Here is a 25,534-nt window from a genome sequence, read left to right as displayed (position 1 = left end):
GTTATCTTCTGTTTGCTCTTTAAAAGCTTCCCAGTCCTCTGGTTTCCCACTCATCCTTGCTATGTTATACTTCTTCTCTTTTATTTTCATACTACCCTTTACTTCCCTCATCAGCCACGGCCGCCCCTTACTCCCCTTAGGATCTTTCTTCCTCTTTGGAATGAACCGATCCTGCACCTTCTGCATTATTCCCAGAAATACCTGCCATTTTTGTTCCACTGTCTTCCCTGCTAGGGTATTGTTCCATTGAACTTTGGCCAGCTCCTCCCTCATAGCTCCGTAGTTCCCTTTGTTCAACTGTAATACTGACACATCCGATTTTCCCTTCTCCTTCTCAAATTGTAGGTTAAAACATATCATATTATGGTCACTACCTCCAAATGATTCCTTTACCTCAAGGTCCATGATCAAATCCGGTTCATTGCACAACACTAAATCTAGAATTGCCTTCTCCCTGGTAGGCTCCAGTACAAGCTGTTCTAAGAATCCATCTCGGAGGCACTCCACAAACTCCCTTTCCTGGGGTCCAGTACCATTCTGATTCTCCCAGTCTACCTGCATGTTGAAATCCTCCATGACAACTGTATCATTACCTTTGCGACAATATTTAAACAAACTTTAAGAGTTCACTTCATTTTACTTTATATTTAAGATTGTGCTTGGGGAGCTTCCCATTTTCTTATGAAACTGCAAAAGAACTTTGGTAAAGATGAACTATTTTCCCATTTATGATTGATTAGATAAAAAGAGCATGGTTTAAATGTAGTAGATACTTCAACATACAGTAATACTGAAAAAACAGCATATAATGTTCACTATGATGTAATCCTGAGTGTATCATTGAGCCCAAATTAACATAACTGCACTGCAAATGACATTGTCTCAATTTCTGATTTAAATTTTTAAAAACTTCACTCACTTCATCAAAAAATCTGCAGAATCTCAAAGTCATTGAGCAATACGGCACTGTAATGAAAATATTTTAAAATTCATTCTTGTTCTTTTTTGATTCCGCAGGTTGAGGTATTCACAGACAAAGGAAGCACTATGCATATGTTAAGGGCCACAAGAAATCACTTTGTTAGAGTTATATAGAGTAGTCACCCTGAAGTTGCAGGAGGCAAGTAGGTGGGTGACTGTCAGGAGAAATGGAAACGGGCAGTTAGAGCACAGCAACCCTGAGGTCATTCCCCTCAAAAACAAGTCTACCACTTTGGATACTCTTGTGGGGGATGACTTCCCGGGAGAATGCCATGATGACTGCGTTACAGGCACCGTGGGTCCGTGGTGCAGAAGGGAAAGAGAATGAAGAAGGGAGTGGTAGTGATAGGGGACTTGATAGTGAGGGGAACAGACAGGAGATTCTGTGGGCGTGAACGGGACACCCGAATGGTATGTTGCCTCCCAGGTGCCAGGGGTGCCTTAGAACATATCCACAACATTTTGGAGAGGGAGGGGGGAGCAGCCAGTTGTCTTAGTATGTGTTGTTTTTCCTTCCTATGTCATTGGTACCAATAAGGTCCTGAAAAGAGAGTTTAGAGAGCTAGGCAGAAAGCTGAGAAGTAGGACCTCTAGGGTAGTAACTTCTGGATTGCTGCCTGTGCCACGTGCCAGTGAAGGTAAAAACAGGCTGATTTGGCAGATAAATGCATGGCTGAGAAGCTGGTGCAGGGGGCAGGGCTTCAGGTTCTTGGATAATTGGGATCTCTTCTGGGGGAGGTTTGACCTGTTCAAAACTGATGGGTTGCACCTGAACCTGAGGGGGACCAATTTTCTCACTGGCAGATTTATTAGAGCTGTTAGGGAGGGTTTAAACTAACTTGGCGAGGGGTGGGAATCGGAGTGAAGAGACTCAGGATAGGACGGATGGTAAAAAAGTAAAGATAGCGTGCAGTCAGACTGTCAGGAAGGGCAGGGAGGTGATGGGACTTAGTTACAGCCATCAGGCTGACTATAAAATCATTAGGGATCAGAATCAGATAGGATAGCAAATATGGTACTAAATGCGTGTAGTATAAGAAACAAGATGGATGATCTTGTTGCAATATTACAGAATGCCAGGTATGATGTTGTGGCCATCACTGAATTGTGGCTGAAGGATGATTGTAGTTAGGAGCTGAATGTCCAAGGTTACATGTTATATTGGACAGATAGGAAGGTAGGCAGAGGGGGTGGTGTGGCTCTACTGGTAAAGAATGGCATCAAATTAGTAGAAAGATGCAACATGGGAACGGAATCCTTGTGGGTTGGGTTAAGAAACTGCAAGGGTAAAAGGACATTGTATGCAGGCCTCACAACAGTGGCTGGGAGGTGGACCACGGGTTACAACAGGAAATAGAAAAGGCGAGTCAAAAGGGCAATGTTATGATAGTCATGGGAGAGTTTAACATGCAGGTCAATTGGGAAAATCAGGTTGGTAATGAATCTCAAGAGAGTGAGTTTGTTGAATGCCCAAGAGATGGCTTTTGAGAGCAGTTTGTCGTTGAGCCTACTAGGGGATCAGCTATACTGAAATGTTATGTAAGATCCGGAGGTGATTTGGGAGCTGAAGGTAAAAGTACCCTTAGGAACCAGTGATTACAAAATGATTGTGTTCAACTTGAAATTTGATAGAGAGAAAGTAAAGTCTGATGTAGCAGTATTTCAGTGGAGTAAGGGAAATTACAGTGGCATGAGAGAGGAGTTGGCCAAAGTAAATTGGAAAGATCTACTGTGTGTGAAGGCAGGGATGTCAGCAGAGCAGCAATGGTGTGTGTTTCTGGGAAAAATGAGGAAAATGCAGGACATGTGTATTCTAACAATGAAGAAATACTCAAATGGTGAACTCGTACAACCATGGCTGACAAGGGAAAAATAGCACATGCAGCTGTGGAGACTAGGTCATTGGATGTATTTAAGGTTGAACTTGATAGGTTCTTGCAAAAGAAAGGGCATACAACAATACAAAAATTAGTGGGAAGATAGAGGATTGGGAAGTTTTTAAAAACCTACAGAGCAACTAAAAGAATCATTAGTAGGGAAAGTCTGCAGAGGACTAGCAGAGATTTGGAGAATGGACAAAGAAGTGGCAGATGGAATATAGTGTCGGAAGGTATATGGTCATGCATTTTGGTCTAAGGAATAAAAGCATAGACTATTTTCTAAACAGGGAACAAACTCAAAACTCTGTGGTGAAAAGGGAATTGGGAGTCCTCGTGCAGGATTCCCTACAGGTTAACTTGCAGGTTGAGTCTGTGGTAAGGAAGGCAAATGCAATGTCAGCATTCATTTTGAGAGGATTAGAATACAAGAGCAAGGATGTAGGTTGAGGCTTTATAAGTTATTGGTCAGACTGCCCATGGAGCATTGTGAGTAGTTTTTGGTCCCTTATCTAGGAACAGATGTGCTGGTATTGGAGAGGGTGCAGAAGAGGTTCATCAGAATGATTTTGAGAGTAAAACGATTAACTATGAGGAGCATTTGATAGCTCTGGGCCTGTACTTGCTGAGGTTTAGAAGAATAAGGTGGGATTTCATAGAAACCTATTGAATATTGAAAGGACTAGACAGAGTGGATGTAGAGAGGATGTTTCCTATAGTGGGGGAGCCTAGGACCAGAGGGCACAGTCTGAGAATAGAGGGATGTCCATTTAGAACAGAGATGAGGAGGAATTTCTTTAGCTGCAGGGTAGTGAACTTAATAGAATTCATTGCCACAGATGGCTGTGAAAGCCATGTCTTTGAGTATATTTAAAGCAGAGGTTGATTGGTTCTTGAATAGTCAGAACATTGAAGGTTAAGGGGAGAAGGCAGGTAATAGGGTTGAGAGGGATAATACATCTGAAGTCCAGTGCTGCTGGAAGGCATGAGCCCATTAGACTGGTGGGGTCGCAGCTGTGAATTATATACAATGGCTGCCATTGTTTTGGGAAATCCAGTTAAGAACTGTTGAGCAAGTTAACTGAGGGTGACATGCGGAAATAAATAAATTAATGAAACTTCGATGGGCTTCATCTCACTTCATTTTATAAGCTGGTGTGGGATTGGATCCGGGTTGTGCTGTGAGTTACAAATGTAAGTCACAGGCTGCTCATATACCACAACATTTCTCAATGAGAGCATTCTGATGTCATCAATGAATGCATGTCTGATGCACGAGAGACATTGGACATTGGTACACCACACATAAAAACCATTCTGTCTGAGTAAAAGCCATTTTTAATCAAGTGTGTCATTGTGCAATTGCAATGGATGTTTTCACTTGAAATGTGGCAAGACAACTATAATATTAGATATTAGCTTGAAACTTCTGTGTGCTATTCAGTAATGTTTTGTTTATATATCTCTACTGAGCAGATTGTGGCTGCTCGTCAAAGGGTTCGATATTTACGATTAGCTCGACCACCAACTCCTGCTCAGCTAAAGGAAGCGAAAGACCGCATGAGAAAGGAAAACCTCATTCAACAAACATTACAGTATTCACATTTTTAACTTTTAAAAAAAATTATCATCCTTTTTAGGGAAACTTTAATTGCTTAACTGTTAACTTTTCCCTCTCCCTAGTCCTTATCCTTTCCTTACCCCTTTTTAAAACTTAATTATTTTCCTTGTTGCAGAGAATTTGGACTTTACATTGTTATGCTGATACTGCTGCTGCTGATAACATTTGGTAAATTTTCCAAAGATGAGTATCACCTCAATCAAGCCATTCGAGTGGAGTTTACAAGGTATGTTTTTTCGTGCCTGCTTTTGCAGTTGTCTTCAAATGCCTTAAAATGAATGCCTTGGAAAGGATTCAGACTAAACCAAAATCATGTCACTACAGGTTCTAGAATATGAATGAACTAGAAACATATTAAACTCAGAGTAGAGCGGAACATAGTTGACAATTCAGGCTGATGATCTTTCAAAAGGATCTTAATCAATTATTTCAATGACAATTTCTCATCCCTTTACATTGTTTACTTTCCAATATTCATTCATAAATGAATGGATTTATTGAATTTAGCTGCATGACTTTCAATAGAATGAGTCCAGCATCAAAACTTCTGCATAATTTAATTGTATCCTAATCAGGGCTGGTCAATTCTAATTTCATCAACCTAGAATTTTCTTCTGTGCAAAATGAACATTTCTGAGAGCTGCTTACGTAGTTTAGTCTGCAGAAAGAATCATAAACAATAACTTACAGAAATGCGGTCACAAGGAAGAATTTGCATTTATACATTATGTCATCATATCTATGTACAATGACTTGAGTTGAAATTATAACCTAGGCTGATAAAAGGGGAAAATGGGAAGCATTTTGAACATTGGCAGGGCTTGCAGTGGTAGTTAATAGTGTTATTCCCATGTCCTCAGTTAGCCAATCCCACACGGGAGTGTACAAGCAAGGTTGCTAATAAATTTCAGTTGAATTGGTGTGCTCTCCACTATCCCTCAATAATGAACACAACAGGGTTCCCAAACGTGATAAGAAAAACTAGTTAGGCTATTGTTTTTTACTCATGTGTGAATAAGATGGAAGTGTGCTGCTGACATTTTGATAGAACTACCTTTAGATCACTCCCTACTTGGACATAGTTTTTTTCCTTTTGCTTATTTTTTCTTTCCACTCTTTTCTATAAGTGTGTACCTCAGATAAATACTTTGTGGAGATTTGTGATATATATGATTGTATGATATATATGTACAATGTCTGAAATACATCTTTTGGAAATGTTTGATGATGAACTTCAATAAAAAAATAAATTACAAAAAAAATATGGAAAATTATCACAGAAATATGAAAGTATGTTAAAAAAATATCCATCATGGACAGATTGCCATCAAATTCTGATTGATATAAAGATTTATAAAAATCTTGGAAAGTGTTATTGATTTCTTTATGATCAGTAGTCAGATTACCGTCTTGTTTACGAATTTTAATAATTTGTCGCTTAGTCGAAATAGCTTTTAATTGGTTAGCTAACAATTTACCAGTTCGATCACTATGAATATAAAATTGAGCCCTGGTCCTAATTAATTGATTCTCAATTGAAGAAGATAATAATAAGCTATGTTCCATTTGAAGCTCAACTCTCTTCTTATAAAGTTCTTTGGTAGGAGTCACGGAATAAATCTTATCAATTTCTTTAATTTTATCCACTAATAAAGCAATATCTAAATATCTTTGTTTTCTTTTACCAACGGAATATGAGATAATTTGTCCACGGATAAAAGCCTTAAAAGAGTCCCAGAGTATTCCTCTGTCAATCTCTTCAGTATAGTTTGTTGAGAAAAACAAGTCAATTTGCTGTTTTATGAAGGTGATAAATTCTGGATCTTGAAGTAAAGTAGCGTTAAGTCTCCAAGATCTAGTATTATTGGAAGAGTCCGAAATCTTGATAGATAACTTCAAAGGTGCATGATCCGAAATGGTAATAGAATCATATTTACAATCAGTAACATCTGTTAATAAACAATGATCAATAAGGAAATAATCAATTCTAGAATAATTGTGATATACATGTGAAAAAAACAAAAATTCTTTATCTTTAGGGTTCAAAAACCGCCATATTTCAGTAATTCCCGAATCAACCATAAAGGAATTAATAAGCAAGGCTGATCTATTCGGAAGAATTCGAATAGGTTTAGATCTATCCATCGAAGGGTTCAGACAACAGTTGAAATCTCCACCCATTATCATCATATATTCATTTAGATTAGGAAGGGAAGTAAATAAACGTTTAAAAAATTCAGGGCAGTCAAAGTTTGGAGCATAAATATTAACTAGAACCACTTTTCGATTAAAAAGTGAACCAGTTATCAACAAAAATCTGCCCTGTGGATCAGAAATAATTTCATGATGTGTAAATGAAATTGAGGGGTCTATAAAAATAGACACACCCCTAATTTTGGCGGTACAATTCGAGTGAAATTGTTGACCCTCCAGAACCTAAAAAAGCGTTGATTATCCTCCCTCTTAATATGGGTCTCCTGTGCAAAGGTAATAGTAGCATTTAGTCTGTGGAATACTTTAAATATTTTTTACATTTAATCGGATGATTTAAACTATTAGTATTCTAAGAGATAAAGTTAATAGACTTATCCATCATGCCAATATTAATTGTATATATCATAAAAGGTTAAAAAGACACATAACCCATAATTCAGGAAGAAGGAAAAATGATTCAGGAGCAACCGGAGAACATGACACCTCAACAATATTAATAATTTAAAGTCAGCCCATAAACTAAAAGCAAAAAAATAAAAAGCAAAAGCATGAAAAAAGATCCCTCCCCCCTCCCCCAACACCTCGATAAAAAACCAAGCGGCAGGCACACGAACTAATACTAATATTACCCCCATTTTCAAGATGGCAACTCCATGAAAAGAAAGAAAAAAGAGACTATATAACACCCAGATATAAATACAGGGTTGTAAAAAGAAAGAATATATATCAATCAAAATGAAAAATAATATAATAAAGCAAAAGATCATTAATAAAAAAGGATAAACATTGAAGTTTAAAATAGTGTAATATGCCTTTAAAAAAAAGATTCCATATTCAAATATAAGAAAATGACGTTTCAAAAACAGAGACTTATGGGAAGAAGAAACGACATTTTGAAAAGACCATATTACAGAACATAAATGTAAATTCACCAATCTGTTAAAAAAAATTTTTTTAAAAAAAAGGTCATCAAAATAAGATTAAAAAAGGATTCAATAACCACTACAATATATAAAAAAAGGTCCAAAAATCCAAAACATTCGTCCCATTCTCAAATACAAGCAAATAAACGCTTACGGAAAACAAAGTCTTATGGGAAGAAGAAACGACATCTTAAAAAATAAATCATTATTACAAAGTCTTAACATGTATATCTAATCCAGAGGGAAAAAAATTAAGAAAAAAGACATTATAGTAAAATTAAAAGAGCATCTGTAAATCATGATAATAAAAAAAACCAGGTCTACAGACCAAAGTAAAAAGCTATACCGCAGCTTCATAAGTTAAAGCCTAAAACGAAATGGCATCTTCTCTCCAAAAATTCTTCAACATAACACATAGTTCAACTTTTTTAACAATTTGAATATTCCCAAACTGACAGATGAAGATCATAGCTTGTTCGATGCTCCTATTTCTATGGCCGAAATAGGAGAGGCTATCTCATCAATGAATTCAGGGAAAGCTCCTGGTCCTGATGGTTATATTATTGAATTTTTTAAAACTTTTTCTTCTTCGCTTTCCCCTTGGTTATGTGAAATCTTTAATGATGCATTTGCTAAGAAGAGATTACCCCAGTCTTTTTATGAAGCTACTATCTCTCTAATTCTTAAAAAAGATAAGGATCCTACTTTATGTGCATCTTATCGCCCTATATCGCTATTAAATGTAGACTCTAAGATTCTTACAAAAATTTTAGCTATTAGGTTAGAAAAGTTACTATCACAGATTATTTCAGAAGACCAAACTGGTTTTATTAGGAATCGGTATTCCTTTTTTAATGTTAGAAAATTGATTAATATCATTTATACTTCATCACCCACAACCCCAGAATGCGTTATTTCATTAGATGCTGAAAAAGCTTTTGATAGAGTTGAATGGACATACTTATTTAATGCTTTGAGAAATTTTAATTTTAGTCCTAATTTTATATCATGGATTAAATTAATATATTATAAACCTGTTGCTTCTGTTCTTACAAATAATTACAGATCCTCTTTTTTTCAATTATCTCGTGGTACGAGACAAGGTTGTCCCTTAAGTCCTTTATTATTTAATATCGCATTAGAACCTTTAGCCATTGCTATTCGTGAATCTCCTAATATTTTTGGTATTACCCATAATGAGAAGTTATACAAGTTATCACTTTATGCTGATGACTTGTTGTTATATATTTCTGATCCTGACAGGTCTATTCCCGCTATTTTATCCTTGTTGGCTCAATTTGGTAGTTTTTCTGGTTATAAACTAAACTTGGATAAGAGTGAATTATTCCCTTTAAACGCGCAAACTTTATTGAATGACAGGATACCATTTAAAGTTGTTACTGATAACTTTATCTATTTAGGTATAAAAATTACCAAGAAATATAAAGATTTATTCAGATTGAATTTTTTACCTATGCTTCATCAAATTCAACAACTTACTACAAGATGGTCTCGCTTATCCTTATCATTAGTTGGTTGGATTAATGCTATTAAAATGATGATTTTACCGAAATTTTTATATTTATTTCAAGCCTTACCAATTTTTATTCCTAAATCTTTTTTCGATAACATTGATTCAAAAATTTCCTCATTTGTGTTGCAAAATAAAAACCCCAGGTTAAGTAAAAGGCAATTACAAAAATCTAAAAAAAGATGGTGGTTTAGCTTTACCTAACTTTAGATTTTACTATTGGGCGAATAATATTCGAGACTTAATATATTGGAAATTAGATTTGGATTCACCATTGTGCCCACAGTGGGTAAATTTAGAATGCAATGATGCACAGGGATATTCTCTATTCTCCGTTCTTGATTCTTCTCTTCCTGCTGATTTAGTTAAATTCAATAAACAGATATCCAACCCTATTGTCAAACATACATTACGAATTTGGTTTCAATTTCGTAAGTTTTTTACTCTGAAAAACTTTGTTCTTGATAGCCCTATCTTACTTAACTTCTTTTTTAAACCTTCTTTGACAGATCAAGCTTTTAGCATATGGAAAAGGAAAGGTATAAAATGTTTTTGTGATCTTTTTTTTGAAGGTAGTTTGATGTCTTTCGACCAACTTTCCAACAAATTTAAGTTACCTAAATCTAATTTTTTTAGATATCTACAAATCAGAAATTTTTTACATAAAGTTCTACCATCCTTCCCCAATTCAACTTTGATAGATTTTTCAGATTTGATTTTTACCTTAAATCCTTGTCAGAAGGGATTAGTGGCTCTTATTTATAATATGATTATGAAGATACAACCAGAAATATCAGGTAGAATTAAACAAGAATGGGAAAAAGAACTTCAATATAATATATCAACAGAAAAATGGGAAAAAATTTTACAAATGGTTAATTCTTCTTCTATATGTGCTAAACATGCTTTAATACAATTTAAAGTTGTACATAGAGCTCATATGTCTAAAGATAAACTTGCTCGATTCTATTCTCATATTAACCCTCAATGTGACAGATGTCATTCAGATGTGGCTTCATTGACCCACATGTTTTGGTCATGTCCCACCTTATATAACTATTGGAAGGACATATTTGCTACCATTTCCTCAATTTGGAATATTGATTTACAACCTCATTTTATTACTGCAATTTTTGGTATACCAAATGAGGATGGTAATCGATTTTCCCCTTCAATTAGACGAATGATTGCCTTTGTAACATTAATGGCCAGAAGGTCTATATTACAAAATTGGAAAGAAGTAAATCCTCCTACCACGTTTCAGTGGTTCTCTCAAACTATTTCTTATCTGAGCTTAGAAAAAATTAGAAGCACTATTTTTGACTCATCAATTAAATTTGAAGAAACTTGGGGACCGTTCATTCGACACTTTCATGTGAATTAATTTGGCCTCTTCCAGACCTTCTCTCTGTTTATTCTTGTTCTGGTATGGAGTTCCGGAGTTTTTGACACTATCATATACATATAAACTGTTACTACTGCCCATGTTAGTTTAGTTTAGTTTTTATTTTTTTTCAATATATATTTTTTTTCTTGTATTTTTTAATTTTTTTTTCTTTTGATGATTATTTTTACTCTTTTTCATGTATAATTATTATAAGTTTGATTGATTAATGTACTATTTTTTGTTGATATTTTAATAGGATATTGTTATCTTATTATTAATTCAACTTCAAGTCTAGTGCACTTATAACCTATTCATTATTATGTTATGTTTATTTTTATATATGAAATTCAATAAAAAGATTGAAAAAAAGAAATATGAAAGTATGTAGTGCTCTTTAATTTTAGTAGTATTTGTTTGAAAATGTACTTAACATGGACATTTTATTCCATGGATAATGATAATGACTATGTGAATGACAATATGGTCATTTTGGCCCATTCTGGAAAAGATAACCAGGCACTTTCTGGTGTGAGTTCCCATTACTTGTTTATAGAATGAATTAGCTCATGCTATCCAATGAGAAGTAATGACTGGGCATTCCAAGATAGCTAGGAGTCTGTAACAAAGTCCTCAGCAGTGATGGAGAAAGTTATACAGTATACACAAAATGCTGGAGGAACTCGGCAGGTCAGGCAGCATCTATGCAGTGGAATAAAGAAATGAATTTTAGGGCTGAAACCCTTCATCAGGAACTTCCATCAGAAAAGTTATCAACCAAGTATAACTTTTCATCTGAATAGTAATACTTGCTTGATATCCTTTCAACCTATACTCAAGGGTAGTAATAGTTCTCCACTGCAACTGTCCAAATTTTCAGTTCCTTGCAGGTCAGATGCTTTCGTTCAGGCTCGGGAATTAACTGAAGTTAACAGTGACATTCACTTGACCAAAACAGCCCTTATGATTTAACCTTATTGACCACATGATGCACTGGAATTCCTAGGCAAATGTTCATTGAAGGAATCTTTTCCTATAGATGTGTTTTGAAATTGCTTATAATCTACTATTAGACCATAAGAAAATATGATTTCCAGTGGGCTATCTGCCCCTCTGCAGTCCAATATGGCTGATCAGCCCTCAATCTCATCCTCCTCAAGCTTGCTCTGCCATTTATAGCCTTCAATTCCACAATCTTTCAAAAACTGGTTTTACTGCCATTCAAATGTCATCAAAGATTTCCCTCTTCATGCCTTCAGGGTAGAGAATTGCAGAATCTCAATTTTAAATGATCACCTCTAAACTGAGAATAACACCTTGTTGAACTTTAATTTTCAGAGTTTATGCATTGCTTGCCCATCCCTAAGTTTTGATCTCCTGCAAGTATTCTCACTATGCCATCAGATGAGCTTTTAGATTTTGATCTGGTGGTAGAGACAGAGAAAGGAGAATTATGAGGACACAGGAGAGAGTGTGCATCTTGGAGTGGAACTTGGAGCTGATGGTATTCCTGTCCGCCTACTATCCCAATTCTCCTATGTGGAAGATGATTCCAAGCAGCCATGGCAGGACACTGCATAGCATTCTATCAATATAATATTTTTGAAACATGGATACTTCAGCCATATACCAAAAGAGGATTGCTGTGCTTTTTACAGCATTTGTAAGTGGAGACAATTCCTCCCTTGTAACTTGTGGATGAGACAAGTCTTTAGAAAGGAAGATGGTTAACTAACCAATCATCAATTTGCTACACCATCATCGATAAAGAAAATTGACTATTTACGTGGAAGTAAAAAAGAACTAAAAATATGATTATGAAGCATTATTTTTCCTTGACAATTTATTTCATAAGTAAAATTATTTTTTTATATATTTAGGAATGTGAAACATCCTTTCATAAATATGAAAACGGCTGATGATTGGTGGAATTGGAGTTTTACCACCTTGTTACGTGGCCTGTATTGGGACACTTGGTATAACAATGCAGCAGCCAAAACCCAGGTACATTTCACTTGTAATCTTCAATACACCTTCCGTTTCCATGACTAAAGCACTCCAGGGTAGGTTGTGCACTTTATTGCACAGTAAGCTCTTAACTCTTACATTTTCACATTGGCTAGCTAAAGGCATGAAGCACTACAGCATGGATACAGGCTCTTCAGCCCATTGAGTCCATGCTGACCACCCATCTGGTCTCAATTTCCTGTGTATGGACTATATCCCTCTAAGCCCCACTCCTCCATTATCTACGCAAGTGCTTCTGAAATGATACTGTTGTACCCGCCTCATCCATTTCCTAGGCACTTCGATCCACCAGCCTCTGCATGGAGATCATTGCCTCTTAGGTTCCTTTTAAAGCTTCCCTTCTCACCATAAAGCCATTCCCCCTACATTTGGACTCGACTACCTAGAGAAAGGACTGTTACCATCCCACCTTATTTATGCCTCTCATAATTTTAAACATTTCTCTGAGGTTGCCCCTGATATTCTTATAATTGGGATTTTCAAAAAACAGAAGTAATTAAAAAAAACTTGCTTGCTTAGATGCATGATTAATCAGTTATATTGAATATTATGATTTAGTTATATTTATTAGAGGGTTAAATGTTTAATCAGTGGCCCAGACAAAAGTATTGTTTTTTTCATAATCTGAACATTCTCAGTAAAGAGGAAGATAGTCCCTTTACATTTTATAAATGATTGAAAGAGAGAACATTTATCATTTTTCTCCATGGATCTGACAGCACCCCAAACTTTCCACATTAGCCTTGTTTGACCTCTCCTTCCTGTTTCATCGTTGTTCCGGAGAGGAATGAACAATTGTTGTGATCAGTTCATGCCCCCTTAAAATATTGCTTTGCCATCCACCATCAACCCCGCAGATACTGTTCCTCACTGATATCATCACTGTTTCCTTTATTTAGATCCAGGATTTGAGTTTCAAAGTAAATCACTTTATTATAGTCATATAATAATATGATAAATTAATTATATTATTATCAACACGTGGTAATATATATCTATTATAGTTATATTCTGATCATATTATGGCAGCTCCTCCTCAAGAGACATGACACGGTAAGATTGTTATTTGTTTCTTATTACATCACACCTAGAGTCGGATGGTCTGTACTTTATCTGATTACTCAACATATGGGTCAAGAAATTCATCCTGTATAAACTCCAGGTATTCTTCCCCTATAGCTTTGTTAGAACTGTTGTCAGCCCAATCTATAGGTAAGCATTAATCATCCAAAAATATAGCTGAATCCTTGATGTATGCACCACTGATTTCTAAAGCTGGCTCCAATTTCCATCTACATTTTCTGCCCCTTAGTGTTTGTTAGCTCTACCCATTCAGGCTCAAACACATGTGTTTCTTCACCATTGTGTCAATCTTCTTTTAAACCAGTAGCCCTGTCCAGTCTCTTGCTTCCTTTTGCCTGTATTTCTTCCAGATCGAATAGCCCAGGATATCTGAGTTCAATCCTCCCCCACCCCACTTCACACAACTTTGTCTTCTTTATCCCAAGTAAATCATTCCCGTTTAGTTTATCTGTCTTACTATGAAAACTCTGACCATTGAGACAAATGGCCTTTTTGCTTGCCTTTTTAATATTCTTTAATATCACCTTGGCATTATTTTGCAGGGTAGTCCTGCTTGTTCTTCATCCTTGATGTCTTCTCTTTCTGTCATTTGCTTCCATCCTAATGTCCCCTATATGCATATGCCCCATCCCCTAACAATCCGAGCAAAGCCTCCCCTCGGCATATTGCTTCCTGTGACTCATCCCATCTCCTCTGGACCCTGATCCAATGACTCAGGAATCTATCCACATCCCACTGCACCATCTGTCCAGCCACATACAGAATTGGAAATATTCCTGAAATGACTACCTTTAATGTCCTGATTTTTAATTTGTCTGTCAATTCCCTAAATTCACCTATGGGACATCATCCTTCTCCCTCTGTTGGTGCTATGTACCGTGAGCACTGACTGTTCACTCTTCCCCTTCAGAATGCTCTGAAAAGGGAGACTGTGTTGTGTTTTAACTCAATATCTGTTACTTATTGTTCAGGTTGCTGTTCCTTTAAACTGCTTCAGTATTGATGTGGTCCTTGAACGATTGCGATGTCATAGCTTACATAAATCTAAAATGTCTGAAGTACGAAGTGTGTGGCTGATTGCACTATCAATTACCTCTGATAGGCTGGTCCACTTCAAGGGAAGTGCCACTTGATTGGTGCACCATCACTGAGGAAAACCCAAGTCAGAAATGCCTCATATTGCAATGTAAGTGGCTTATGATCCATTCGAGATTACCTAATGTTTTTACTTTAAAAATTCTGGAAACGGTCAGCAGGTCAGGCAGCATTCAGAGTTAGCAGACTTTGACTTGAAAGATTAACTCTATTTCTCTGATGCTCCCCAATTTGCTCAACATTTCCAGCATTTGTTGTTTTAACTTTAGATATTCAGCATTTGTGCATTTTTGATTTAGATTTGATGGTTATTTTTATTCCATTGTTCCTTCAATTCATTTTGTTCTCAAAGTAGAATTTTTGTAGAAATGAAGAAGTTCAAGTAAAATTATTAGAAAACATAAAAATATTTCCTTGTGGAATACGATTGGGATGATCATCCTCCAGATATTAAGATTCATGCCTGTGGATCATTTATTTTCAAGTCAGTGCAAGAATTGTGGAACTTCTACACAGACCACAGAACACAATATGGATTTGGTTTGATCTTCCATTGGCCCATTTTAAAATAAAACATAGCCAGAACTGTGTAAGCATGAATGTACAAGAAGCCAGTTTCCTCGTTTATGCTGCAGCTACATTGTATGTAGTTCAATAAAATGTAGCTTTCATAAACAACTGGGTGATCCTCACACAGCTCACTTACATGAAAACTGGATTCACGGCTGTGGTGCCCTCCCTCCACATTTATCCTTAAGGTTGATGGCTGGATGAGTTGGTCCTCTGTACCGGACAAGAATTCGGCTAAAGCAGCAGTGTGGAGTCTGAGTAACGCATCCTTAAGACCAACTTACAGACTCGCGTTCAGGCCTTTAAGCCCAACTGGTCCACAGTTCCTGTGGATCTTAATATCATTTATCCTCATTAGTCCTATATCTCTGTACTCCTCTCCTATCCAAATGCTTTTAAATGTTAGGTTTGTAACAGCCTCTATCATTTACACTGGCAGCTAGTTCCATCTACCCACTACCCTCTGTGTGGAAAAACATGCCCCTTGAATCTTGGCGTATCTCAGTTGCTGCATATCCACCCTAATCAGTACTATGCACTGTGCTCCTACCCTCAGTCTAACTGCAATTTCGTACAGCTATAACATGACATCCCAACTTTTATAGTCTGTGCCACATTCCTCCTTCACTACCTTGTCCACCAAATGTTGGCCATTTTCAGGGAACTATTATCTTACATCATCCCTTGATCTCTGTACATCAGTACTGCTGAGGTCCCAGTCATTTATTGTGGATGTTTGGTCAATATTTGACATCCCTTGTGCTTTAACCCTCTGCATCAGTCTTCCAACCAGACCCTTGCTGAAGGACATATAAGGTCACTTCTTGCTCCACGCAGTAAGACTACTGAACCTCTGCCACAGCCCAAGTCTCATCAAGCATGAAGTGCCAGTAGCATTACACTGTTTACATTTTAACTGGTATCATCTATGCACCTTATTATTTATTAATTTGTTTGTGGTAATATTACTTTTTGTGTTATGTGTGTGGGTTGTACTGTGCTGTGCGCCTTGGTCCAGAGGAATATTATTTCGTTTTGGTGGTATACATGTATATGGCTGAATGACAATAAACTGAACTTGAACTTGAACGTAAAGTCATGTAGGCCATTCTGCCATTCATCAGTTTTGTTAGTTACTTGCTCAAAAGTCTCAAATTTGTGAGAAAAGATTCCTCAGTCAGTCCCTGCCTTTCCAAGTGAACATAAATCCTCTCTCGTCAGTTTATTTCAGTGATTTCCTAACTACTGATCTAAGACTAAACTGGCTTATCCCTACTACCTTTTTGATTAAGAAAATGACTTAACTACCCTCCTGCCTTTGGCCTGTCACCCAAGGCTAGTGACGATGCAAAAATCACCATCAGAGCACCAGCCATCTCCTCCCTTACTTCCCATTATCAATAAGGAAAAGATGCTGTTGGGCCTTGGGGATTTATTCACTGAATATGTGCCAACATCTCTAACACTTCCTCCTTCCTGACATAAGCATGTCCCAGATGTCAACATGACCTCTCCCCTCAGTCTCCATCATCCACATCCTTCTCTCTGGTGAATACTGATGAGCATAGTTCACTTGGGACACCACTCATACCCTGGTTCCACACATAGACTTACCCATAGATCCCTGAAGGAACCTACTTTCCCCCGAGCTATAAAAAAGATTTGGGATTCTCCATAATTCTGCTTGTCCATGCAATTTCATATTCCTTTTATTCCCTGTGAAGTTGCAAAGACTCATTTGATATCTATCGTGTAATCCTCATATATACTTATACACTTTTCCTGACCAAACCTTTGATCTCCTTTGCTAACCAAGGTTCCCTATTTTTACCATCTTGCTTATGACTTTAACACGCTGACTCTGAACTCTTACTGTCTTGCTTTTAAATGCTTCTCATTTATCCGATGCTTCTTCCAGTGGCTGGTGTAATGTGTTTGCTCTCCACTACAATTGGTGCTGAGTGGTCCAGAACAGCTGTTCCACCTTTTCAGAATCCTCACTGAATTCCCTTCTTGACAGATACCTGAGGAACTAAAAATCTGTCCCTGAATATAAGATACCGTCTGAACATTCCAGAGATTTCTAAATGGATGGGTTAGGCTAAATGCAGCTACATAAATGCAGGATACATAAATGCAGCTACATAAATGCAGGAAGGACCCTTCCTTCCCAAATTCATCCTATCAGATGCAGCAGACCACAGACATTTTGTCACTTCTCCTTAAATGGTGGAAGGAACACATTATTTTGCTTTTTCTCCAAAAATAATTGCTTATGCTCCAAACTAGGTCTTCAAATCACTCAATGTCAATTTTCTTAACCTGACCTGCTGAGAGTTTGGGGCCCCACAGTGACCCTAACAGCTGTAGGCACTGCTCAATTTGAAAAACTGACATTTCATGGGAATGCTTGGGAATTGTTCAGATGTGTCTCGGTGATATGGAGAGTGAAATCTGCCTTCTGTTGCTAATAGATGGACTTAAATGCCAAGGGAATTAATTTGAAATCCCATCAGTAAAAGCCACTACTTGAAATTCTGGGACCCAAGCCAGAAATCAATTTTTCCACCAGTACAATGAATGTGAAAATGTTCATTCCTTTTACTTTATGCACATTATTTCATGCTTATAGCCTGCTCTCCTTGACGTTGCGGATGCCTAGTTAATGCTTAATATTCATTATACTGTTAATAGTCTCTGGAGTCACTAATGAACAAAAGCTTTTATAGCCATGCAAGTCCTGCAGCTAGGAGAGTATGTTAGAAGCTGGGTATCTTGCACTGGGTACCACTCACTTTGACTCTTCAAAGCCTTTTCATCACTTACAAGTTAGAAGTCAGAATAGTATGTCACTGAGAAGGCAACTTGTAGGATCAAAACATCTTTTACCCTGCTCTCCATTTGCCTGGATCAGGGCTGCTCCCACATTCAAAATGTTTGGCACCTTTCACGATAAAGTAAACTGCCTGTTTCAAATTGAATCCTGCTGCCAAAACATTTCCTTTATCATCTGCCAGTACAGAGTATGCTCAATCTGTACCATTTACAAATCTACTGCACCAAGTCCCAAAGCACTTCAACCAGGACCCACCAAAGTGTGATCAACATCGTCAAGAAAAACAAGGACAACAGTTTCTTTTATGTACCAGCACCTACAATTTGTCTTTTAAGAGGCACACCATCCTCATTTGGAAATGCTGTAGATTGAGACCTTTTCCCCAATGACATTCACTGCAAGAAGGTAACCCCGTACCATCATCTAAGGGACATTTGGAGATGAGCAATAAATGCTACCCAAGCAATAATACACATGTCCTGTAAATTCCCAGAGAATGAGATTGGCACGCTGTTTCATTCTCAGTATTTGTTATAGTGTTAGCCTTTAATCAACAGGCATCTTTGCATTTTCAAAAGAATGACAGGACTGCAAAGTAGAATGATAACCAGCAGCTGATTATTTTCTCTCCTTGTCCATTTTCACCAGACTGGGATCAACTAAGTGAACATTACAGGCACTGAAGTGATTAGGTTTTTGATGGCATGATTGAGGACAAAATGTCTTGAAAGAGATATTGTGTTTTTTTACGATTGTTCAGAAAGTCCCAAAACACTTTGCAGCGAGGAAGTTCTTTTAAAGTTCAGTCACTGTTGTGATAAGGAAACAGCTGCAGCCAATTTATGAGCAGCAAGCTTCCAGAAATATTAAAATGGAACTGGTCAGATAATCTGTTTTAGTAATGTTGAATGTGGGATAACTGCTGGCAAAGCACTGAGTATAAATCTCCTGCTGTTTGTGAAATTAATGCTGTAGGATCCGTTACATTCATCTGTGAGAATAGGTGAGGACAAAAGGCTCATGGGATTTCAGTCTTGATTTTTATGTCTAAGTCCAGCATGAGTCTTCAGCCAGAGAACTTCTGACTCATAGTTGAGAGTGCTTGTGTTGAGTCATATCTGGCAACAACACAGCTGACAATCAGTGACTGACTACACTGCTTGACAACATCTCTTCTTAAAGATGTGCTTCACTCGATCTCTACTCCTAGATTCCAGAAGTATTGTCAGGACTTGTACAAGCCTGTGGATCTCCATACACCACATTGAGTCACCATTCAGATCAATCAAATTCCACGAAGCCCGCAAGAGGTGATAACTTCAGCCAATGTGGCCAATTCAATTGCCTCAAAGGGAAGGGATCGATTATTAACCTCGGTAGAACACGGTAAGAGATTCAGATGCTTCTGATAATTTGGGTCTGGTTAACAATACTCTTAAATCTTGTCTTTAAAGTAAAATTCTTGTTTTCAAGTTATTCCTTAAAAATAACAACCTCTATATCACTCACCAGGTGAAGTGTGTACATTTTCTGAAGCTAAACAAAACCAACAGAACACCATTATATAATGGGTTTTGTAATAACTGCACAACCTAGAATGGTACTTATTTTGTAGCATGTACATAGATTGTGAATTTTTGTACATTTCTGTACAATAGCATTTAGCTCTTTTTCCTGCTTACCAATCTTTAATTCCGAACTCTACATTTAGCCCAACCCTGTCCATAAAATTTTTATCGACATTCTTTCTTTCTTTTTCAATCTTTTTATTAAATTTCATATATAAAAAAAAACAACACATAATAATGAATAGATTACAGATTCAATAAACTTGAGATTACATTAGTAATAGGATAATAATATCCTATTAAAACATCCATCAACAAAAGGTACATAAATCAATCAAGTCTATATAAATATATATGAAAAAAAAACAAAAATAATCATCGAAAAAAGAAAAAAAAAACTGAAATTATATATGAGAAAAAATATATATTGAAAAAAAATACTAAACTAAAACTAACATGGGCAATAATAGCACTTTATAAATATATAAAGGTGTCAAGAAAAGAACTCTGGAACTCCATACCTGAACAAGTATAAGTAGAGAAAAGGATCTGAAATAGGCCAAATTAATTCATATGAAAGTGTCGAATAAATGGCCCCCAGGTTTCTTCAAATTTAATTGAAGAATCAAAGATAGTGCTTCTGATTTTTTCCAAACTCAGATAAGAAATAGTTTGGGAGAACCACTGAAATGTAGTAGGAGGATTTACTTCTTTCCAATTTTGTAATATAGACCTTCTGGCAATTAATGTTACAAAGGCAATCATTCGTCTGATTGAAGGGGAAAGCTGATTGCCATCTTCATTTGGTATACCGAAAATTGCAGTAATAAAATGGGGTTGTAAATCAATATTCCATACTGAGGAAATGACATCAAAAATGTCCTTCCAATAGTTATGTAAAGTGGGACATGTCCAAAACATGTGAGTCAATGAAGCCACTTCTAAGTGACATCTGTCACATTGAGGATTAATATGCGAATAAAATCGGGCAAGCTTATCTTTAGACATATAAGCTCTATGTACAATTTTAAATTGTATTAAAGCATGTTTAGCACAAATAGAGGAGGAATTAACCATTTGTAAAAATTTTTCCCATTTATCTGTTGATATATTACATCGAAGTTCTTTTTCCCATTCTTGTCTAATTCTATCCGATATTTCTGGCTGTATCTTCATAATCATGTTATAAATAAAAGCTACTAATCCCTTCTGACAAGGATTAAAAGTAAAAATCAAATCTGAAAAATCCGATGGAGTTGAGTTAGGAAAAGATGGAAGAATTTTATGTAAGAAATTTCTAATTTGTAAGTATCTAAAAAAATTAGATTTAGGTAATTCAAATTTGTTGGATAGTTGATCAAAAGACATCAAAGTACCTTCAAAAAAAAGATCACGAAAACATTTTATACCTTTCCTTTTCCATATACTAAAAGCTTGATCTGTCAATGAAGGTTTAAAAAAAAAATTACATAAAATAGGGCTGTCCAGAGCAAAGTTTTTCAGATTAAAGAATTTGCGAAATTGAAACCAAATTCGTAGTGTATGTTTAACAACAGGGTTAGATATCTGTTTATTGAATTTGGCTAAATCAATAGGAAGAAAAGAACCAAGAACGGAAAATATAGAATATCCCTTAACCTCACTACATTCCAAATTTACCCACTGTGGGCACACAGGTGAATCCAAATCTAGTTTCCAGTACATTAGGTTACGAATATTATTCGCCCAATAATAAAATCTAAAGTTAGGTAAAGCTAGACCACCATCTTTTTTAGACTTTTGTAATTGCCTTTTGCTTAACCTAGGATTTTTATTTTGCCACACAAATGAGGAAATTTTTGAATCAATATTATCAAAAAAAGATTTAGGAATAAAAATTGGTAAAGCTTGGAATAAATATAAAAATTTCGGTAAAATCATCATTTTAATAGCATTAATCCGACCAACTAATGATAAAAATAAGGGAGACCATCTAGTAGTAAGTTGCTGAATTTGATGAAGCATAGGTAAAAAATTCAGTCCGAATAAATCTTTATATTTCTTGGTGATTTTTATACCTAAATAGATAAAGTTATCAGTAACAACTTTAAATGGCATCCTATCACTCAATAAGGTTTGCGCGATTAAAGGGAATAACTCACTCTTATCTAAGTTTAACTTATAACCAGAAAAGCTACCAAATTGAGCCAACAAGGATAAAATAGCAGGAATAGACCTACTAGGATTAGAAATATATAACAACAAATCATCAGCATAAAGCGATAATTTGTATAACTTCTCATTACGGGTAATACCAAAAATATTAGGAGACTCACGAATAGCAATAGCTAAAGGTTCTAATGCAATATTAAATAATAAAGGACTTAAAGGACAACCTTGTCTCGTACCACGAGATAATTGAAAAAAAGAGGATCTATAATTATTTGTAAGAACAGAAGCAACAGGTTTATAATATATTAATTTAATCCATGATATAAAATTAGGACTAAAATTAAAGTTTCTCAATGCATTAAATAAATATGTCCATTCAACTCTATCAAAGGCTTTTTCAGCATCTAATGAGATAACACATTCTGGGGTTGTAGGTGATGAAGTATAAATTATGTTAATCAATTTTCTAATATTAAAAAAGGAATACCAATTCCTAATAAAACCAGTTTGGTCTTCTGAAATAATCTGTGGTAATACCTTTTCTAATCTAATGGCTAAAATTTTTGTAAGAATCTTAGAGTCTACATTTAATAATGATATAGGGCGATAAGATGCACATAAAGTAGGATCTTTATCTTTTTTAAGAATTAGAGAGATAGTAGCTTCATAAAACGATTGAGGTAGTCTCTTCTTAACAAACGCATCATTAAAGATTTCACATAGCCAAGGAGAAAGCAATAAAGAAAAAGTTTTAAAAAATTCTACAATAAAACCATCAGGACCAGGAGCTTTCCCTGAATTCATTGATGAAATAGCCTCTCTTATTTCATCCATAGAAATAGGAGCATCAAACAAGCTACAATCTTCATCTATCAGTTTAGGAATATTCAAGTTATTAAAAAAATTATCCATCGTAAACCGGTCACCGTCAAATTCTGATTGATATAAAGATTTATAAAAATCTTGAAAAGTGTTATTGATTTCTTTATAATCAGTAGTTAAATTACCGTCTTGTTTACGAATTTTAATAATTTGTCGCTTAGTCGAAATAGCCTTTAATTGATTAGCTAACAATTTACCAGTTCGATCACTATGAATATAAAATTGAGCCCTAGTCTTAATTAATTGATTCTCAATTGAAGAAGATAATAATAAACTATGTTCCATTTGAAGCTCAACTCTCTTCTTATAAAGTTCTTTGGTAGGAGTAACGGAATAAATCTTATCAATTTCTTTAATTTTATCCACCAATAAAGCTATATCTGAATATCTTTGTTTTCTTTTACCAGCGGAATATGAAATAATTTGTCCACGAATAAAAGCCTTGAAAGAGTCCCAAAGTATTCCTTTATCAATCTCTTCATTATAGTTTGTTGAAAAAAATAAGTCAATTTGCTGTTTTATGAAGGTAATAAATTCTGGATCTTGAAGTAAAGTAGCATTAAGTCTCCAAGATCTAGTATTGATAGAAGAGTCCGGAATCTTGATAGATAACTTCAAAGGCGCATGATCCGAAATAGCAATAGAATCGTATTTACAATCAATAACATCTGTTAATAAACGATGATCAATAAGAAAATAATCAATTCTAGAATAACTATGATATACATGTGAAAAAAATGAAAATTCTTTATCTTTAGGGTTCAAAAACCGCCATATTTCAGTAATTCCAGAATCAACCATAAAAGAATTAATAAGTAAAGCTGATCTATTCGGAAGAGTTCGAATAGGTTTAGATCTATCCATCGAAGGATTCAAACAACAATTAAAGTCTCCACCCATAATCAACATATATTCATTCAAATTAGGAAGAGAAGTAAATAAACATTTAAAAAATTCAGGACAATCAAAGTTTGGAGCATAAATATTAACTAAAACAACTTTCCGATTAAAAAGTGAACCAGTTATCAACAAAAATCTACCCTGTGGATCAGAAATAATTTCATAATGTGTAAACGAAATTGAGGCGTCTATAAAAATAGACACACCCCTAATTTTAGCGGTACAATTTGAGTGAAATTGTTGACCTTTCCAGAACCTAAAAAAACATTGATTATCCTCCCTCCTAATATGGGTCTCCTGTGCAAAAATAATATTAGCGTTCAATCTATGGAATACTTTAAATATTTTTTTACGTTTAATCGGATGATTTAAACCATTAGTATTCCACGAGATAAACTTAATAGATTTATCCATCATACCAATATTAATTGTATATATCATAAAAGGTTAAAAAGACACATAACCCACAATTTAGGAAGAAGGAAAATTGATTCAGGAGCAACCGGAGATCCTGACACCTCAACAATATTAATAATTTAAAGTCAGCCCATAAACTAAAAGCAAAAAAATAAAAAGCAAAAGCATGAAAAAAGATCCCTCCCCCCTCCCCCCACCCTTTGAAAGAAAGCCAAGCGGCAGGCGCATAAACTAATACTAATATTACCCTCATTTCAAGATGGCAGCTCCATAAGAAAATTTTTTAAGAAAAAACTATATAACACCCTAATTAAAATATAGAGTTGCAAAAAAAAAAATATATATATATATATATATATACCTACATATATATATATATACATACACATACACACACATATCAGACAAATCAAAAAAAACTAAAATAGTAAAACCAGAAAAATCATTAATAAAAAAAATGAACATTAAAGTTTAAAAATGTAATACACCTTTAAAAAAGAAATTCCATATTCAGATACAAAGATGATGTTTCACAAGCCAAGACTTATGGGAAGAAGAAACGACATTTTGAGAAAGCCATATTACAAAATATGAATATAAATTCAGCAATCTAATAAGAAAATTTAATTAAAAAAAAGTTATCAAAATAGAATTTTTTTTAAAAAAAGATTTAATAGACACTACAACATATATAAAAAAAAACTAAAAAAAAAGAATTCAAAACCTTTGTTCCATTTCTAAATACAGGCAAGCAAATAAACGCTTATAAAAAGTAAAGACTTATGGGAAGAAGAAACGACATTTTGAAAAAATAATTCATTATTACAAAATACAAACGTGTATAAAAAAGGATATTATAAAAATTAAAACAGCATCTATAAGCAATAATAATAGTAGTAAAAAAAAAAGACCCAGACCCATAGTTCAAAATAAAAAGTTATAACCCAACTTCCAGGGTTAAAACTTAAAATGAAATGACATCCTCTCTCCAAAAAAAATCTTCAATGTAACTCATAGTTCAAGTTGCACTAGAGGATCGATATTCTTCAACAAATTTCTTCGCTTCTTCAGGAGTGTTAAAAAAGTGTAGACTGTTGTCGGGCAGCACCATTCTAAGCTTCGCTGGATACATTAAAGCTTGTTTAAATCCAATCGAATGAATCTCTGCCATCACTGGTTTAAAAGCGATCCTGGCTTTCATTACTTCATAAGAATAATCCTCAACTATTCGAAATGAGTAATTTTTGAAGGAGATCATACCTTTTTTACGAGCTAACCGAATTAGAAGCTCTTTCTCACGAGGATAATGAAGGCGAACAATCACCGCTCGTGGTTTATCAGGCACAGACGAAAGCCTCGCAACTCTATGAGCACGGTCGATAACAGGTTCATTTTTCAAACCTTCACCACCGAAAATTTCCCACAGTAATTTAGAGAAAAATTCAGTTAAATCACCGGACTCAACTTTTTCGG

General features: G+C 35.3%; 1 protein-coding gene across 1 annotated transcript in view; it reads left to right on the top strand.

Annotated features, from left to right (window-relative positions):
* The window catches only part of LOC132395594 (polycystin-1-like protein 1), a 237,974-nt gene that overhangs the window by 182,724 nt on the left and 29,716 nt on the right, over window positions 1–25,534 (top strand). Inside the window, exons 53-57 of the mRNA XM_059972420.1 lie at window positions 4,335–4,453; window positions 4,595–4,705; window positions 12,412–12,535; window positions 14,745–14,828; window positions 19,354–19,529. Coding sequence (XP_059828403.1) covers window positions 4,335–4,453; window positions 4,595–4,705; window positions 12,412–12,535; window positions 14,745–14,828; window positions 19,354–19,529 — 614 coding nt within the window. The remainder of the gene's footprint in view (window positions 1–4,334; window positions 4,454–4,594; window positions 4,706–12,411; window positions 12,536–14,744; window positions 14,829–19,353; window positions 19,530–25,534) is intronic.

Source organism: Hypanus sabinus, chromosome 6 (assembly GCF_030144855.1).
Source record: "Hypanus sabinus isolate sHypSab1 chromosome 6, sHypSab1.hap1, whole genome shotgun sequence".
In the NCBI taxonomy this organism is placed as follows: Eukaryota; Metazoa; Chordata; class Chondrichthyes; order Myliobatiformes; family Dasyatidae; genus Hypanus; species Hypanus sabinus.
This window is presented reverse-complemented; position numbering and strand designations above follow the sequence as displayed.